This window comes from Tripterygium wilfordii, chromosome 20, assembly GCF_013401445.1.
Source record: "Tripterygium wilfordii isolate XIE 37 chromosome 20, ASM1340144v1, whole genome shotgun sequence".
Taxonomy (NCBI): domain Eukaryota; kingdom Viridiplantae; phylum Streptophyta; class Magnoliopsida; order Celastrales; family Celastraceae; genus Tripterygium; species Tripterygium wilfordii.
In genome coordinates this window covers 9,364,985-9,381,054 of record NC_052251.1, presented here as the reverse complement: position 1 = coordinate 9,381,054, position 16,070 = coordinate 9,364,985, and the positions used below count along the sequence as shown (strand labels likewise).

The following is a 16,070-nucleotide window of genomic DNA, read 5'->3' as shown; positions in this document are numbered from 1 at the left end:
CATAAAATCACTTTAGAGTGAATCTTTGTGTCAGACATAGATTTTATTGTTCTTCCTTTCTTTGTATCAGCGAGAGTCTGATAAGGAGAAAGATTATGATGATCTGTTAAAGGATTTGGCCAACTGCAAGGTACAATTGGAAGCAAAGGACGGCGCGTATTTGCAAGCGATGTTGAAGCTGGAACACCACCAGAAAACAGCTGATGAACTCTCGACCATGCTGAAAAAGGCCGAGGTGGAGAGAGATTTCTATATGGAAGAATGTAGGGCAGCTAAGTATCAGATCAAAGAGCTCGAAACGAGGGTTAAAGAGGTTGCTGAGCAACTTTCAGTGACGGTGAAAACAAAAGAGCAGCTTCCACAGACTCTAAGTGAGCTTAAGGCTACACAGAATGAGGTGGTTAGATTGGAAGCAGAGCTTGCTGCTGCAAATGAATCAAATTTCGAGGCCATAACGCGAGCAGAATTATGGAAAATCGCAGCAGATAAGGAGAGGGAGAAAGTGCAGGAGCTTGTAAGACACATCTCAGAGCTCAATGAATCTATATATACGTCGAAAATGGCTGCTATTGACGCGGAGAAAGAACAATGCACTATCTTGGCTGAAAAAAACGCTGCGATTGAGTTTGCGACAGAAAAGGCAATTCAAGCACAAGAGGAGTTAGAAGATCTGAAGAGACAATTGGAAGGAGTGCACGAATTGGAGAACGAGCTGCTGGCGAAGTCAGAAGTCGTTGATTTACTGCAGTTGGAACTCAATCAAGCATTTGAGTCTCTTAGCTCTTCCGAGAAAGCAAATGCTGATGCTATAGACGATATAAATAAGCTAAAATCAGATATGGAAGTAAAGGAAACAGAGAATTCTGAACAAGCATTGTACATTAAGGCATTGGAGATGGAACTGAATCAGTTCAAGGAAGATATAAATATTGCAAATGAAGAGGTTTGCCACTTGAAATCCAATCTCGAAACGCTAAGCGGAGAGCTACTAATGGCAAGAAATGAAATAGAAGAAATCAAAGGAAGAGAGATTGAAGCCCAATATGAGATAGCATTGCTGAAATCTGAGCTTGATAGAGAATTGTCAAAGATTGCTTCGGCGGAGGCAGCTGGAGCAAAATCGGAGAGTGCTGAATCAGTACTCTATTATGATGTTGGAGCAGGTGAGATATATGAAGAATCCGAGAACTCTAGTTTTATCAAACCCCAAAACAAAAACTTCTCTCAGAATCTACAACACTCTCCAATGGATGTCAAAGAAGCAGGAGCTGAACAAAAAACAGTTGAGATTCATGAAAACGACGCGAAGATTACAATTTCTGTCAAGGAATACATATCGTTGTCGAAAAAAGCTGCGGAGGCTGATAAGGTTTCTTTGACACCAGCAGAAGACTCAAACAATGAAATCGAAACTCTAAAGAAGGAGTTGGAAGTTGCAATGGTGAAACTCGGGGAGTTCAGGACTCGAGCAGAACAGGCTGCTAGCAGGGCTGAATCAGCAGAGAAAGCAAAAGCCGCGCTTGAGGATCAAGTAAGGAAATGGCGCAAACAAAAGCAGAGAAGAAAGGCTGCTTTAGCTGCACTGAAAGAGGAATGTACTCCACAAGCATTTAGTCCTCCCAAATATGACAACAGACCTGAAACATATCAGCCACTGGGGAAGGTACTGAACATGAAATTCTAGTTTTTCATAATTTTCATAAGCCCTATTGATGTAGAACAGGTTGCAGAGGTGTTTTATGAGGCTTGGGATCGAAAGCAGGGGTCTTTGACCCATGCTCACTGAAATGATCATAACTTGGGCCTCATATATCTGTTTTGAGTCCATAATCTATCAAATCGAAGCTTATTTTGAGCTTGACAGCATGGGTTCTGTTAGGCATCATTTTAGGCATAAAAAATGGATGTTTCGATGGGTTTCGGTCCATTTTTATGTAGTTTAATAATTTCGATGTGCTTTTTTAAGATTTCCCTTATTTTGTTGCTTTATTATATTATTTTCCTTTTAATTATGTCACAATTAGGATTTACGAATTATTATATAAGGTATTGTAACCTCTTTGGAGAGACATCTTGAAAATAAAATAAACACACCGTTTTCAGGGTTTTCTTTAAGCTTACTTGTTATTCAAGGTATTGACAAAGATCATACCTATATCAATTTCCGTTTTGCTTTACCTATGGAGTTATAGTTTTCAACTGTAATACTTTCTGAAGCAAAGATATTAATATGGCAAATCTTAATATCTTGGTGTTTTTTTTTTTTTTTTTAAATTTTAATTTTATTGTTCCTGAATATGTTGTAAGGCTGAATGGCAAATCAACCAAAGCCCATGATTCTTCAATAGCTTAAACAAAGTTGTTTTGAAACAACTTTTTCTCGCTGTGGTTGAAATGTCAGAGTCATGAGTCATTTTTGGATCCAGATGATGTTTCATCGGTCAACAAAACACTACATAAATGTAGTTGCTGCCTGTGTATATATATAGCTCATTTGACTTGCCATCTTTGTTGTTGCCTACATATATTGGGTGTATAGAGTGTGTTTGCACCTACCAAACGCATTGGTTTTTGGGTTAAACTCACGCATTCGGACAAAAAAACTTGGTTGAGCGGTGTATTACGATATCTATTAAGACTACCACATTGGTAGTTGTCGGAAATATAATCCAACATATAAGGTGGGCCAATCACCTTAACACATAACAATCGGTTTTCCAAGTGAACTTTGGAGGCCTATTAGGCTGGGCCTCCATCGCCTAACTCAGGGATGACAAATCCGTGAGAGCCCAATTCCAATGGGTTTAGAGCGAACAAACTGTTGTGTGTGAGTGAGGGTCCAAATTATAAGAATATCACCGTATTGTGGTGAATTTGAATCTGAAGCTGCAAGGAGTTGTTGCTTCCACTCCCGATGCAATGTGTTTGCCATTAGTCAATTTTATTATTTCATTTATATTTTTAGAAAAACAAATGCTATCAAAAATGAATTGATATCAATGAAAAATACTCAATTGTACCATCACCTCCCCCATTTTATTTTTAGTGACCTCTCAAATATTTTTCTGTCACTGCACCTCACCACAATTTCAAAAATCGTCTTATCTTACCACAAGGGATCAGAACAAAACATACTTCCCAAATGACTCCTAGTTTGAAAAGTTCTTATTAGGGTTTATACTTTAATGAAGCTGATGGAAAGCAATTTTCAGTCTGGATTAATTTAAGTCAAATTGTGACAAGGAGACAACCAAACTCACCCATTAAAATCAGTGGTTGACAAACAGATAGGCTTCCATTTTGACCATAATTTTCAGTGTACAATTGCCGCACGAGTGATGGGAATATCTTTCTTGCCCTTTTGTGTGTGGCATATAAAGCCAAAATCAAAGTTCACACAATGGATGACCCACACATGTCATTTTGATCTCGCTTAACTAGGGATTTCATTTTCTAGAACAAAAAAAGGGGGGGAGGAGGGGAATTGGGATCCCCTATCTTTGTGTGTCTTGACTATATGCTATGGTTCTAGGAAGAACCCAACAACTTTGTTAGAAAATAAATCATTTTTCCTTTGACTAATTATAACCAAATAGATGTCCCTTTCTCTTGGAATTTTTTTTCCTTAATTTTTTTGGGCACTTTCTCTTTGTTTCATACATCACATAAGGTTTTTTTTAAAAAAATAAAATTAATAATTGATGCATCTATAGCTGCCTCTAGATGTAGATGTTTATGTATAATTGTATCCCTTTTGTCTCTGTGTAAATCTATTGAAATAGGCTAATTTAGCTTATTATAAATTGGGTATTCGTGAGAATACCACATAAATCTAACTCAATCATTTAAAGAGGTATTATCCGTTTTGGGTTTAAGTACAACACGGTTTTGTCATTGAAGCCTTGAAGGGGTCTTCCTGATGGAGAGAGATTGAATCTTTATTTATAAACCGCATCGATGGTTTACACCTAATCAATGTAGAATACAAGTCTTAACACTCCCCTGCACTTGTGGGTTAGGTTATGCGAGACCCAACAAGTGAACATTGATAGAGATCTTTTTAGGATCAATTTTTTCCCTCTGATAACATATTATAATTTGAAGAAATTGAGAGGGATGAGAAGGAGGATGTGAAAAGTACTACAAGAATGAGGTGAGAGAGGGATTTGATTTTTATTTTAAATCACACTGGGGACTTGTAGCGGTGGATCTAAAAAATAGATTGAGGACTCAAAAGTTGAGTGGGGTTTAGGAGCATTATCCCGAAGTTTTTTTATGGCTATTTACTGAAAAGTGATCGAAAATAAGTAAATATCTATATAATCATTAAATTAAGTGAATATCTATATAGTCATTGAATTAAACATCACAAAATAAAATATAAAACATTCAAGATAATAAAAAAAACAGTTATTTAAGTTGTTCTAGTCGATTTTTCATTGAATAGAAACCATCTATCATCATGTATGAGTGTGTTAATCAATATTTGTTCTCTTGTATAAGTATGTATCCATTAATAATTATAATTTCTATATTAACCATACATATTATATAGTCCTTAGAAAAACATAAGTAGTTTTGGTAATATATACATTATATAATGTGAAAAGAATAATTTTCAAATATTTAAGGGCTAGTTAATAAAAATACATGTATTTTTAGAAAGATATATAGTTATATGACATTATAAATATATGGGGGATTTCTCACATAATGGTAATGTAAGGGTGTAAAATAAGGGTTACTTTTTAATGGTGTTGAGCCCATCCTTAGCCCAATGTGACACTGTCACTGATCATAAATACTAAACTATAAATCCTAGAACCTAAATTTTTTTGCTGATCGAGGAACCACCTAGCTCAATATGTCTTTAGGACAACTGAGTGGACGTAAACTTGGGGCCATCAGAATAGCCCTTACCAAGTTGATGACATGTAAGATTGGGTTGAAACCCATTTGGGTGAAATGAGGCTCCTAACCCCTCAACAGAAATGGACAGACCCACAAAACCAAGAAAACTCTAGGGAAATACTCTTAGTTGGTTCGAACTCCTGGCCCTAGCATCATCCGCCTAAAGTCCAGAGATATAACTAACTGAGTCATTGCTCCGTAATTCCTAAACTTACACGGATTACGACTTACGCCATAAAGTTAAAGGCTTCTGCGCTTAGGGCTTTACTTGTATCTGTATGGGCTTGTATTTTTATTTTATTTTATGTTTAAGTGTCTTTTTAAATCTACATTGCAGTGCAGTCCTCCTTTCGGCCCCAAAAAATGGAATACAAGTTTTAACCTAGGCCCGCACACCAAATAATGTCTCAAATACTTTCGTAATGAGATTAATTAGAATTGATTCATTCCAACCCACTTAATATTGAGTCATTTTCAGGGCTTTTGGGTCTAATAATTGGGCATCTTGTTATATTAAAAAAAAAGAAAAAAGAATGGGGTGAAAAGGAAAAGATAACTAATCTAAGGAAGTCTTAGAAAGAAAAGTAGAACAAAATTATAAATTTTCATGTCATCTTCACCATTCTCGTTGGCTTTTTACTACAATGGGCGACTTGATTACATTAATTTACTTCTATACATATAAAAAAAATTAATAAAATTAAATAAATTGCAACAACGACCATTAACGTTAAAATTCCATAGGAAAACAAGTTGCCAAATGGACACCATACATGATATATCTAGGGAAAAATAATTACACTAAAATTCAATCAATTTAGTCATATCATTAATTCTCTTGATAGAAAGTTCTAGTCAAGTTTCTTTAATGCACACGAGGGGCAGAGGGAGCCTTAGATTTCAAAGAAGATGAAGGTTCTTTGAAATTTTGTTTCAACTTTTTGGACCTATACATATATGTGTGTATGTATATATATATTCATCATATTTTGTTTCTCTTCCTAGTCTTACACGTTACGATGCTGGTTTTTGACTAAAATATTACAAAAAAAATAGCAATTGAAATAGCAATTGAGGTGTGCTTGGAGATCTCTCTGACGCTCGAGTCAGTAAGCTATCAATTGGAGAGTGCTCGGAGCGCTCTCTCTCTTGTAGTAAATAGAGTACATGGTTCAGAATCATCTACCTAGAGCGACAGGTCTGTTTTATATAAGTTGGAGAGTTCTATATAACTTTGGTAGGAGCAGATATCTTCTTTATGATTTTAGCTGGATTTATAGGAAGATTAATCATATCTTGATTCTTTTCTTAAGTGGAGTTCGTCTTATTTTGGACTCTTGGTTTCCTCGAGTTGTTTGATCCTCGCTCCTTATGTAGGCTCGTCGGGTACATTCTCCTGGGTTAGAATCATCGGCTCTACTTTGGTCGGTGAACAAGGTGCGTTCTGGTTGATGTGTTATCTCAGTATTTTTATGCTACGTGTCAATATCTTAGTAGAGGATGATTTCGGTATCATTACACTCAAAAAAATAGTAATTGTGAATTCTCATGTATATATATATACAAAGTTGCTCAGGTGTGCACAGGCATTACAGGCTATAGATCTAAGTCATTGGATCACACCGACAACTTAGATTAATACATCGTTAAACAACCCAAAACTCAAAGCACCCACCCGAATCTAATTCAATCACTTGAATTGAACATGGATTTGCATATGACCAAAATTCTTTTATCCGTGCCAATCAAGGCAATGAAAATCTACTCTCTTTTTCTTTTTTTTTTCTACAACACTATAGTTTATTCAAACATTTCACACAAAATGGCATCATTTCTTTTGATTTTATAGTCAAACCGAGCCGATATACACCAAACCGGTCAAGATGTGCGGCTCACTCACCCTTTGCTTCAAAGCCTCAATCTTTTTTCCCACCAGACCATTAACTACAAATTAATCTTGAACACTATAACTGGACAAACAGACCCTTTCAATTCAGTTTATTAACTATATATATATATATATATATATAGATATAATACAATAGTTTCTTCCAAGTTTGGTTTGGTCTACCTGCAGGCCTCATTCTTCAACAAAGACAGTCAATTACGTTCATCGTTATCACATCTTGACACATTTGACACTCCGAGTCCTCAAAAAAAAAAATGAATTCATTCAATTCTGTGAAGCTTTCACAACTCTAAATCACCCAAAAGAAAGAACAAGAAGAAGAGGAGGATTGTGCAGAGTTGATGATGACAGAGGACGAAACCGATTCATGGAGAGTTTGTTTGATCATGGTCCTGCTCTTGATTATCACAGGTACTAGTTCCAACAACAACCCAGATTTTTGTTTGTAATAATTGTTAGCTTTTTTCGAGGATGATTATTGTGTCAGTTAGATTCTGTTAAAAAAAATGTTATCTTTTTTTGATATTTACAGGAACAGCAGTAGTTGCAGGAGATTCTCTGGACACGGACAGAGATGTCCTGATGAATCTGAAAACATTCCTTGAACAAGGAAACCAGGTGAACAGAGGAAGATACTCACAATGGAACAAGTTTGGCTCCAATCCCTGCAACTGGGATGGAGTATTTTGCTCACTTGATGGAACAAGAGTCACTGGTCTTGACCTTACTGACAATAACATCTCCGGGAAGATTTTCAGCAACTTCTCCGCCTTGACACAGCTCTCCCACCTCGATCTCTCGAAGAACACTCTCTATGGTTCTATACCAGATGACTTCACTACATGCCACAACCTTGTTTACCTCAATTTGTCACATAATATTCTTGAAGGGGAACTCAACTTGACTGGGTTGTATAGTTTGGAGGTTCTTGATTTGTCTGTCAATAGGATTGGAGGCGATATCGGGTTGAGCTTTCCAGCGATTTGCAGCAGATTGATCGTCGCCAACATTTCGAACAACAATCTGAATGGGAGTATCAGTAATGGTACATTTGATGGGTGCTTGAATTTGCAGTATCTTGATATTAGCTCCAACAGCTTAAGTGGGGGCTTGTGGAATGGATTTGCAAGGCTGAAGGAGCTTTCAGTTGCAGAAAATCATCAGCTTGGGGGAGAGATCTCAGACTTGTTTTTTTCTGTTGATACTTGCAATCTTGAAGTTCTGGACTTATCGGAGAATAGCTTCGTTGGTAGCGTGCCAGGGTCGATATCCAATTGTCGTAACCTGGTGATATTGAATCTGTCTCGAAACAAGTTCACCGGACAAATTCCATCTCAGCTTGGTTCTGTTACTAGTCTTGAAGCTTTGTTCTTGGGAAGCAACAATTTCTCAAGAGATTTACCCGAGTCGCTTCTTAACTTGACCAAGTTAACATTCTTGGATTTGAGCAACAACACATATGGAGGAGATATACAGGACATTATAGGTAGATTCACCAATGTGAAGTTTCTTGTGCTTAATGGGAATTCATACACCGGTGGAATAGACTCTTCAGGTATTCTTAAGCTGCCGAATGTTTCTCGATTAGACCTCAGCTATAACAATTTCTCAGGTTCATTACCTGTTGAATTCTCTCAAATGTTGAGTTTGAAGTTCTTGATTCTTGCTTACAATCAATTCAATGCTACCATTCCTTCCGAATTCGGAAACTTGCAGAACCTCCAAGCTCTCGATCTGTCCTTCAATAGACTAAGTGGATTCATTCCATCCTCACTTGGAAAACTGGACTCTCTTCTCTGGTTGATGCTCGCGGACAACTTACTCACAGGCAATATTCCGCGAGAACTGGGAAACTGCAGCAGTCTGCTATGGCTAAACCTTTCAAATAATAAGCTGTCAGGAACTATCCCTCCTGAACTGATGAATATCGGAAGAAACGCCACGGCAACATTCATGTCCAACAGACAAGATGACAAAATGATTTTAGGTGGCAGTGATTGTTTAGAAATGACAAGGTGGATTCCGGCAGACTACCCTCCATTCAGTTTTGTGTACACCATACTCACAACTAAGAAGTGCAGGAGCCTTTGGGATCAGTTGCTCAAAGGTACTGGTATTTTCCCAGTGTGTGCTCCAGAGTCATCTGTCCGGACATTTGAAATCTCTGGTTATCTTCTTTTAAGTGGGAATAGATTGTCCGGAAAGGTCCCGGTAGAACTAGGTAACCTGAAAAACTTTAGTATGCTGCACTTGGGTTTCAATGAAATGTATGGGGAGATTCCTCCAGAGATTGCACAGGTGAGACTTGTGGTATTTAATGTAACCCAAAACAAGTTTTCCGGCGAAATTCCGACTGAACTAGGAACTCTAAAGTGCTTACTGAATCTTGATTTGTCTTACAACAACTTCTCCGGCGCATTCCCTGCGAGCTTGAACAACCTGACTGATCTAAGCAAGTTCAACGTCTCATACAATCCATTGATTTCTGGTGTAATCCCAACAACTGGTCAATTAGCTACTTTTGAAAAGGAATCCTACCTTGGTGATCCATTCTTGGTCCTCCCTGAATTTATCAGGAATTCCACCAACAACACAACCGGAAAGACAAAATCCGGTGGAAGAGATGGAAAGCATACGATGTGGACGTCATTTTTGGTGTCATTGACATTAACTTTTATTTTCTTAACATTTGGAGTTCTGGCAATCATAGGCTTCATGTATGTGAAAAGCCCCGCAGAAACAGCAGGATATCTATTAGAGGAAGCTAAGTACTCACAAGCGTTTGCAGCCAGTTCTTCAGGGTCGTCGCCATGGTTGTCAGATGCGGTGAAGGTCATCCGTCTGGACAAAACTGCATTCACTCATGCAGACATTTTGAAGGCTACTGGTAATTTCTCCCACAGCAGAGTGATAGGCAGGGGAGGATCCGGCACAGTCTACCGTGGAGTACTGCCTGATGGCAGAGAAGTGGCAGTGAAGAAACTACAGAGGGAAGGAACAGAGGGCGAAAAGGAATTCCGAGCAGAAATGGAAGTCCTTAGTGGAAAAGGCTTTGGCTGGCCACACCCAAATCTTGTAACTCTATATGGGTGGTGTCTTGATGGTTCAGAGAAAATATTAGTGTATGAGTACATGGAAGGTGGGAGCTTGGAGGATCTTGTACCAGACAGATTAAGGCTAACATGGAAAAGGCGTATCGATATAGTAATCGACGTTGCAAAAGCACTTGTATTTCTTCATCATGAGTGCTATCCTGCAATTGTGCACCGCGACGTGAAGGCGAACAATGTGTTACTCGATGAGGACGGAAAGGCAAGAGTAACAGATTTCGGCCTGGCCAGAGTTGTTGGAGCTGGAAATAGCCATGTGAGTACAATGGTGGCTGGTACAGTTGGATATGTAGCACCAGAATATGGACAAACATGGAAGGCTACGACGAAAGGTGACGTGTACAGCTACGGAGTATTGGTGATGGAACTGGCGACGGGAAGACGAGCAGTGGATGGGGCAGAGGAGTGTCTGGTGGAATGGGGTAGAAGAGTGATGGGATACGGACACGGGCAAAGAACAATGATTCCTGTGGTCGTTTTGGGTTCGGGATTGGCTGAAGGTGCAGAGGAGATGTGTGAGCTGCTGAGGATTGGAGTAAGGTGCACTGCAGAGGCACCACAGGCCAGACCAAACATGAAGGAGGTTCTAGCTATGCTGATCAAGATAACGACTAGTTCCAGAGGGAACTCTCTCTCAAGAAACGAGTAAAAGTCTGTATCCCAGACTGGAAGAAGAGAAAATGTTCATATTCTATCTGTTTGCACCAACTCCTCCACATTCAAAATTGAAATAAAAATACGATAACAAGGATGAAAACGATCACTTCGCAAACAACACTCTTCTCGCGATTTCTCAATAAACAAAAGCAACTCTCACAACTAGCAACTAACGAATTATTACACGCATCAAGGGGTTTTATAAGCCTCAAATCCGACAATTAGCAAGAAATGATTACGCAAAATACAAAATATCACAATTATATATACTTCACCCTAGCTACATCAGCTATTCCTGCAGAAGCTCTGGTCATGTACATTCTGAACCAAGACAACACTGGTAGGGCATTTCCAGGACATTCCAGCATCCACAAACATCTCATTTTCTATACTCCAAGACTAAGCAAGCAGTAGAATGTTTGTAAGTGTCACTTCAAACCCATGATTTAGGAACCAATAAGCTCAACGTTGTCGAATTGTACCACCAGAGGATTACCGTGGAGAGGAGGGTCATGCTACAAGCTTTATAATATTAGGAAGGCAAACTATTGGGAGCTCACTCAAGTGACCATTTCTCTTACCAACCAGTCCAAACTGGGGACAGCAAAGTACAGCACCAGAAAAGATGGGATGGCGAAGATAAGTGTGATGATAATGTATAGAGCCAAGACGACAGCACTTGCAGGTATTGCATACAAGACGATAAGAAGGAATACGAGCATCAGTGGGAACTTGGCCGTCAAGTGAACAAAGAAAATCAAGGAGTTACGGAATGATAAGCAAAGACTTGAAATATTAAAGAAGCTAATGATGCGGAGGACTACATTTTGGCGGGACTCAGTCTGATGTACTTGATGAGTGCATGGATCCCTCCTATTGTTCCGGGGGCTAGATTTATTTTCTTTGGTTAAATTTCTGCTGGGAGAAGAAACCGACTGCTTATCCTCGTGGCAGGAGTGGCATGACTTCGACCTATTCCCATTCATGCTCTCCAACATCCATAGGAGAAAGAAGTTTTTGCTCGGAAACCTGAGATTCCCCTTGTAAACCAGCCTGAGAGATAATAGATTACACCAGGGACAACAAATAAAGAATGGAATCTGGATTGGCAGTGTTGGGAGTCTGACCAAAGCACGCTGCAGCCCCAGGATGCAATTCTTACACATAGTGTGGCCACACCATAACACATAAGGCACATTCTCCATAATATTGAATGATTCCCAACATATTGGGCATTCCAATCCCTCCTCTCTGCTGTTGTTTACAGAAAAGTCATCATCAGAGCAGTCTGAAGAACTTTGATTTGACCTTACAGGGCCATTCTTGATGCCGATTGTTTTACGGGTTGCTCTAGCAGCAAAAGTCCACATGATGCGCATAAAAGAGTGGACCAAATGGGAATGCTCACACCCTCCCTAATCGTAAATCTCAACAGCTATCATTTGTGGAAGTTAAACCTAAAAAACAAATAAGTGCATTCAGGCCATGGTTTACCCAACAATCAAGAACCAGTAATAAAATTTTCTACTAACATTATGTGTTGTAAGCTGCTGCATAGATTTAGACGAAAACAATCGCAGCAAACAGTATACACTTCAGTCATCACATAACTTTTCAGATTAACAAAGAAAATTAAAATGGAACTCAAGTATAAGCAGCATCCCACACAAGAAAGATGGATTTCATCATCAGAAACAAGGAGACTGTACAACATCATCCAGTTTACCCAGCATAATCTCATAAGGGGACTATACCGTGAGGAAAAGGGTGGCAAGCAAACACACGTATGAAATCAAACACTTACCAAAGATTGAACAAGAACAGTTCTCTCTAATCTCACGGAGTGTAGCTAAGGGATTGCTTATTTTATTGTGTTATTTATAGTTGTATCTCTTACTCTCTATTTAGTAGTCTAATACAAACTAATCCATATCCTTATTAGATATAATAATTCTTATCTCTATCCAATGAGACTAATCAATTGGGTCTCTTTTAATGTAATTAGTCTCCATCTGCGATCCAACCCAATAAACTGCAATATATACAAACATAATATGTTTATGGAACCCTAAAAGTCAGGTAGATTCAAATCAATTCACTAGACGTTCTAGGTCATCCCGGGCTACAAAAATACTGGGTTTTCTACCCAACTACACAAACAGCAAAAAGGAACTAAATTTTAAAAGAATCAATGAAAAATTGAGCATCCAAAGACGTGAAATTTATCAATTTTGTTTTCTGTCGATATATTGAAAGGAAAAATTGATTCCAAGAAATCGGAAAGATCCGAATAAAGAACAAAGGATGGAACAGAAATCATCAGCACAGAAAACGCCCCAGATTGAAAGGGACTCACCGGAAGAGAACCTTTTGTCCCTCTGTGCGCGGCTTGTGGTATGAACGAAGCGAAAGGGAGCGTCTTTGTTCAGTTTGATGGAGGTGCTGAAAGAGAGAGATCGGTGTCATCGCATCAGCAATCCATTGTGGAACCGGTTTTCGCCCACAGAAAAGACTTGAACGGTGCGCATCGACAACCGACACGCAATGGGCCCGCGCCACAATCACCTCGGCCTTATCCGATAGATGTGACTTTAGGCCTGCAGCTACTTCGCTTGTGCTTAAGGATATTTTGGATCACAAAATAGGCCCACTGATGGAGATGGGAAATAGTGACAATACAGAGTATTAGAGCAATCACAGTGGTAAAATTTTATTGGGCCAACAAAAATGTATTGAATTTTGTGTTTTATTGATATGACTGTATTGGAAGATGTGTTTTGTTGATGTGATTGTATTGGGAAACGTGTTTTGCTGATGTGGTTGTATTGAGATTTTGTGTTTTGGTGTAGTTTTGTTGGGGACAAAAGACATGGAATGTTGTTGGCCTCCATGTTAGGTGGGAAGGGATAATCTATAGAAATTTGTGTTTTACTGATGTGACTGTATTGAGATATGTGTTTGACTTGACTTTTTGTGTAATAAAGGTGATACGTATGAGAGTCTTTCCCAACTGTAATTTTGAAACATTTTAAAAGGTTAGTTACATTTTTGTAGGGTTAATTAGTAATACATTCATCAAAACAAAATTTTATTCCAATAGATCCACTCTAATTTTTTTCCAACCCATAAAATCTATAAGTAGATAAGATTTATTTCATTAAAAATAAATTATTTAAAGTATCTTTTTTTACCAAAGTACCATCGACCCTTGTTTTGCTTCTAAATTTCAACAATCAAGTATATTTTATGGCGTTAGTGTGATCGAACAACCATAACTCACTCATTTGAGTTTCAAATAAAATGATTTTATGGCATTCGAAAGAAGACTTGAAAACCCAAAGAATTGTGTTCGATACATTTTTGGAGATTCGAACATTTTAAAGGTCAAATCGAGACTCAAAGTTTGCACACCGGAGTTATATTTATGACGTTAGTATGTTCGACATCAGTATGTTCAGACAATCATAACTCATTAAGTTTCGATTGAGATGATTTTTGAGGCGTTCGAAAGAATATTCTAAGACTCACAGAATTATTTTTAATATATTTTTGGAGATTCGAACATTTTTAAGGTTAAATCGCGGCTCAAAATTTGCACTTTGAAACTGTGAATCGTATAGACACAATTTTTCACTAAATTTATATGTATTATATGTTGTGGGTTTGTTATGATTAGTATATATTGAAATTTATCTACGTTAGTTTATCTGCATTATCTATTGTGATTTTATTATGATTATTATATATTGAAACTTATCTGCATTATCTATTGTAGTTTTGTTATGGTAAGTATATATAGAACTTTATCTACACTAAATTTATATGTGTTAGTTGTATTATTTGTTCTGGTTTTGTTCTGGTTATTATATATTGAAATGTATCTGCACTATAGATAAATGATATGTATTGTAGATAAATTTATCAGCACTTAATTTATATGAGAGATTTATCATCTCAGAATATATCGACAATGAATTTTGTTTGAAAGAGTTTTTCACGTAAATTTATAATATATAATTTTTCCAAATTCTGTCATGTATTTTGAGAGATAATCATTTTTAAAGTTTCATTTAATAAAAGAAAAAAGTCAAAATTGATGATTTCATGTGTGTAGAGAAAATATGGGCGTCTGCAATTTTATTAAATGAAAAGAGGTATATAGGTAATTTAATGAATTGAGTCGTTATTGATAATTTTTTGTTGTCCTTATTGGATATGTCTTTGCAATTGTGTCGTTATTAGTAATTAACCCCTTTTGTATGACATACAAATATGCAGCCTCTTGTTTGGGGTTGATTAAAAGTAAACAATTCTCGTGTACAAGGTTCTTACAATGGGCGGAGCTAAAGAGAGACAAGATATATTCAGACCTTACCATCACATAATATGTGGAGAGATGATTTTTTGAAAATTGAACCTGTAACCTCTAGGTTACACCCCGATAATTGTACCATTGGATTTCGTCAATGCACCAGTGGCTGATCCAAGATTCGAATTCATCGGGACATAATTAAGTAGCGGGGGTCCAATGAAGCGCTGTAATTATTTATATGACACGAAACTAATCACCAATAATTATTTCAAACAATAAAACATTACATATTTATTATCACAATTGTTATTTATAAAAGCTCGTTAAATAGGCGAGAATTAGGATCAAAATATTGATAGGTATCAAAACCCCAGATAGAGAAAGACAAAGAGCTAAGAGGGAGAGGGAGAGGGAGAGGGAGAGGGAGAGACAGAAAAAGAGAGGTTGCAAGAGCCTGATACATTTTATTATGGGGGTTGGTATATTTTTATTTTGGTTGGCCTGGTACATTTCTTATGGAACCTTGTACATTTTTTTTATTGGAGGTCTATTACATTTTCCATGCATTTTATTCAATAAATGTAATGTGTTTTATAAGATTCCATTGGGGCGCAACCCCATCAAATACAAAGCGTATCTACCTCTAAGCATGCGCAATAAACTATAAATCACTCGTGCTAAGTAAGTACATGATAATTCCATGTACGAGATTTTGTAGATATCAAACCCACTACGTCTAAAGATGGAAGTCTCTCTGTTAATTAGTTAGGTTACGAGTTGATTTCTAAGGCATAACTTTATTTAATAATGGATTAGAGTAATCTCTTGAAGTCATTATCTTAATAGAATATTTAGTAATGTGATCTTTGATATATTAAGTTGTTAATAATGATTTTCCTTTTTCGAGAAAAGCCATCAGCCATGATGCATTACTGGGAAAAAAAAAGTAAAAGAAAAAGTGTTTTTTTTTTTTTTTTAATTTTCTATTGTTTTTCTGGATGTTTTCTAGGAAAATCACATCTACTTGTCTAGTAATCTTTACAAAAACTACGTTGGTCCCTATGCAATTGTTTGTAGTACAACTTTTATAGCAAGTTTATGATAGATAATAGTAGGTAGTTGTGAACAACCACAATCAATATCATTTGTCGTGCACGTTTTCCATCCATTG

At 37.3% G+C, this 16,070-nt stretch overlaps 2 protein-coding genes across 2 annotated transcripts; one reads left to right on the top strand and one right to left on the bottom strand.

Annotated features, from left to right (window-relative positions):
• Positions 1-6,955: 6,955 nt before the first annotated feature.
• LOC119986700 (probable LRR receptor-like serine/threonine-protein kinase At1g74360) lies at positions 6,956-10,687 on the top strand. Its single transcript, XM_038831362.1, has 2 exons — positions 6,956-7,231; positions 7,353-10,687. The coding sequence occupies exons 1-2, from the start codon at positions 7,162-7,164 to the stop codon at positions 10,577-10,579; spliced, it is 3,297 nt and encodes a 1,098-aa protein (XP_038687290.1). The 5' UTR covers positions 6,956-7,161; the 3' UTR covers positions 10,580-10,687.
• A 7-nt stretch (positions 10,688-10,694) lies between these two features.
• On the bottom strand, positions 10,695-13,129 carry LOC119986701. The gene is made up of 2 exons (XM_038831363.1): positions 12,944-13,129; positions 10,695-12,044 (listed from the first exon to the last, which is right to left on the bottom strand). Exon 2 carries the CDS (start codon positions 11,964-11,966, stop codon positions 11,148-11,150), a length of 819 nt encoding a protein of 272 aa, XP_038687291.1. The 5' UTR covers positions 11,967-12,044; positions 12,944-13,129; the 3' UTR covers positions 10,695-11,147.
• Between the last annotated feature and the right edge of the window lie 2,941 nt (positions 13,130-16,070).

Bases quoted from the DNA above. Each gene is read 5' to 3' on its own strand.
- LOC119986700 (XM_038831362.1), top strand. From the start codon at position 7,162: ATGATGACAGAGGACGAAACCGATTCATGGAGAGTTTGTTTGATCATG. The intron at 7,232-7,352 runs GTACTAGTTCCA...TGATATTTACAG, and splicing joins CCTGCTCTTGATTATCACAG to GAACAGCAGTAGTTGCAGGA.
- LOC119986701 (XM_038831363.1), bottom strand. From the start codon at position 11,966: ATGCGCATCATGTGGACTTTTGCTGCTAGAGCAACCCGTAAAACAATC.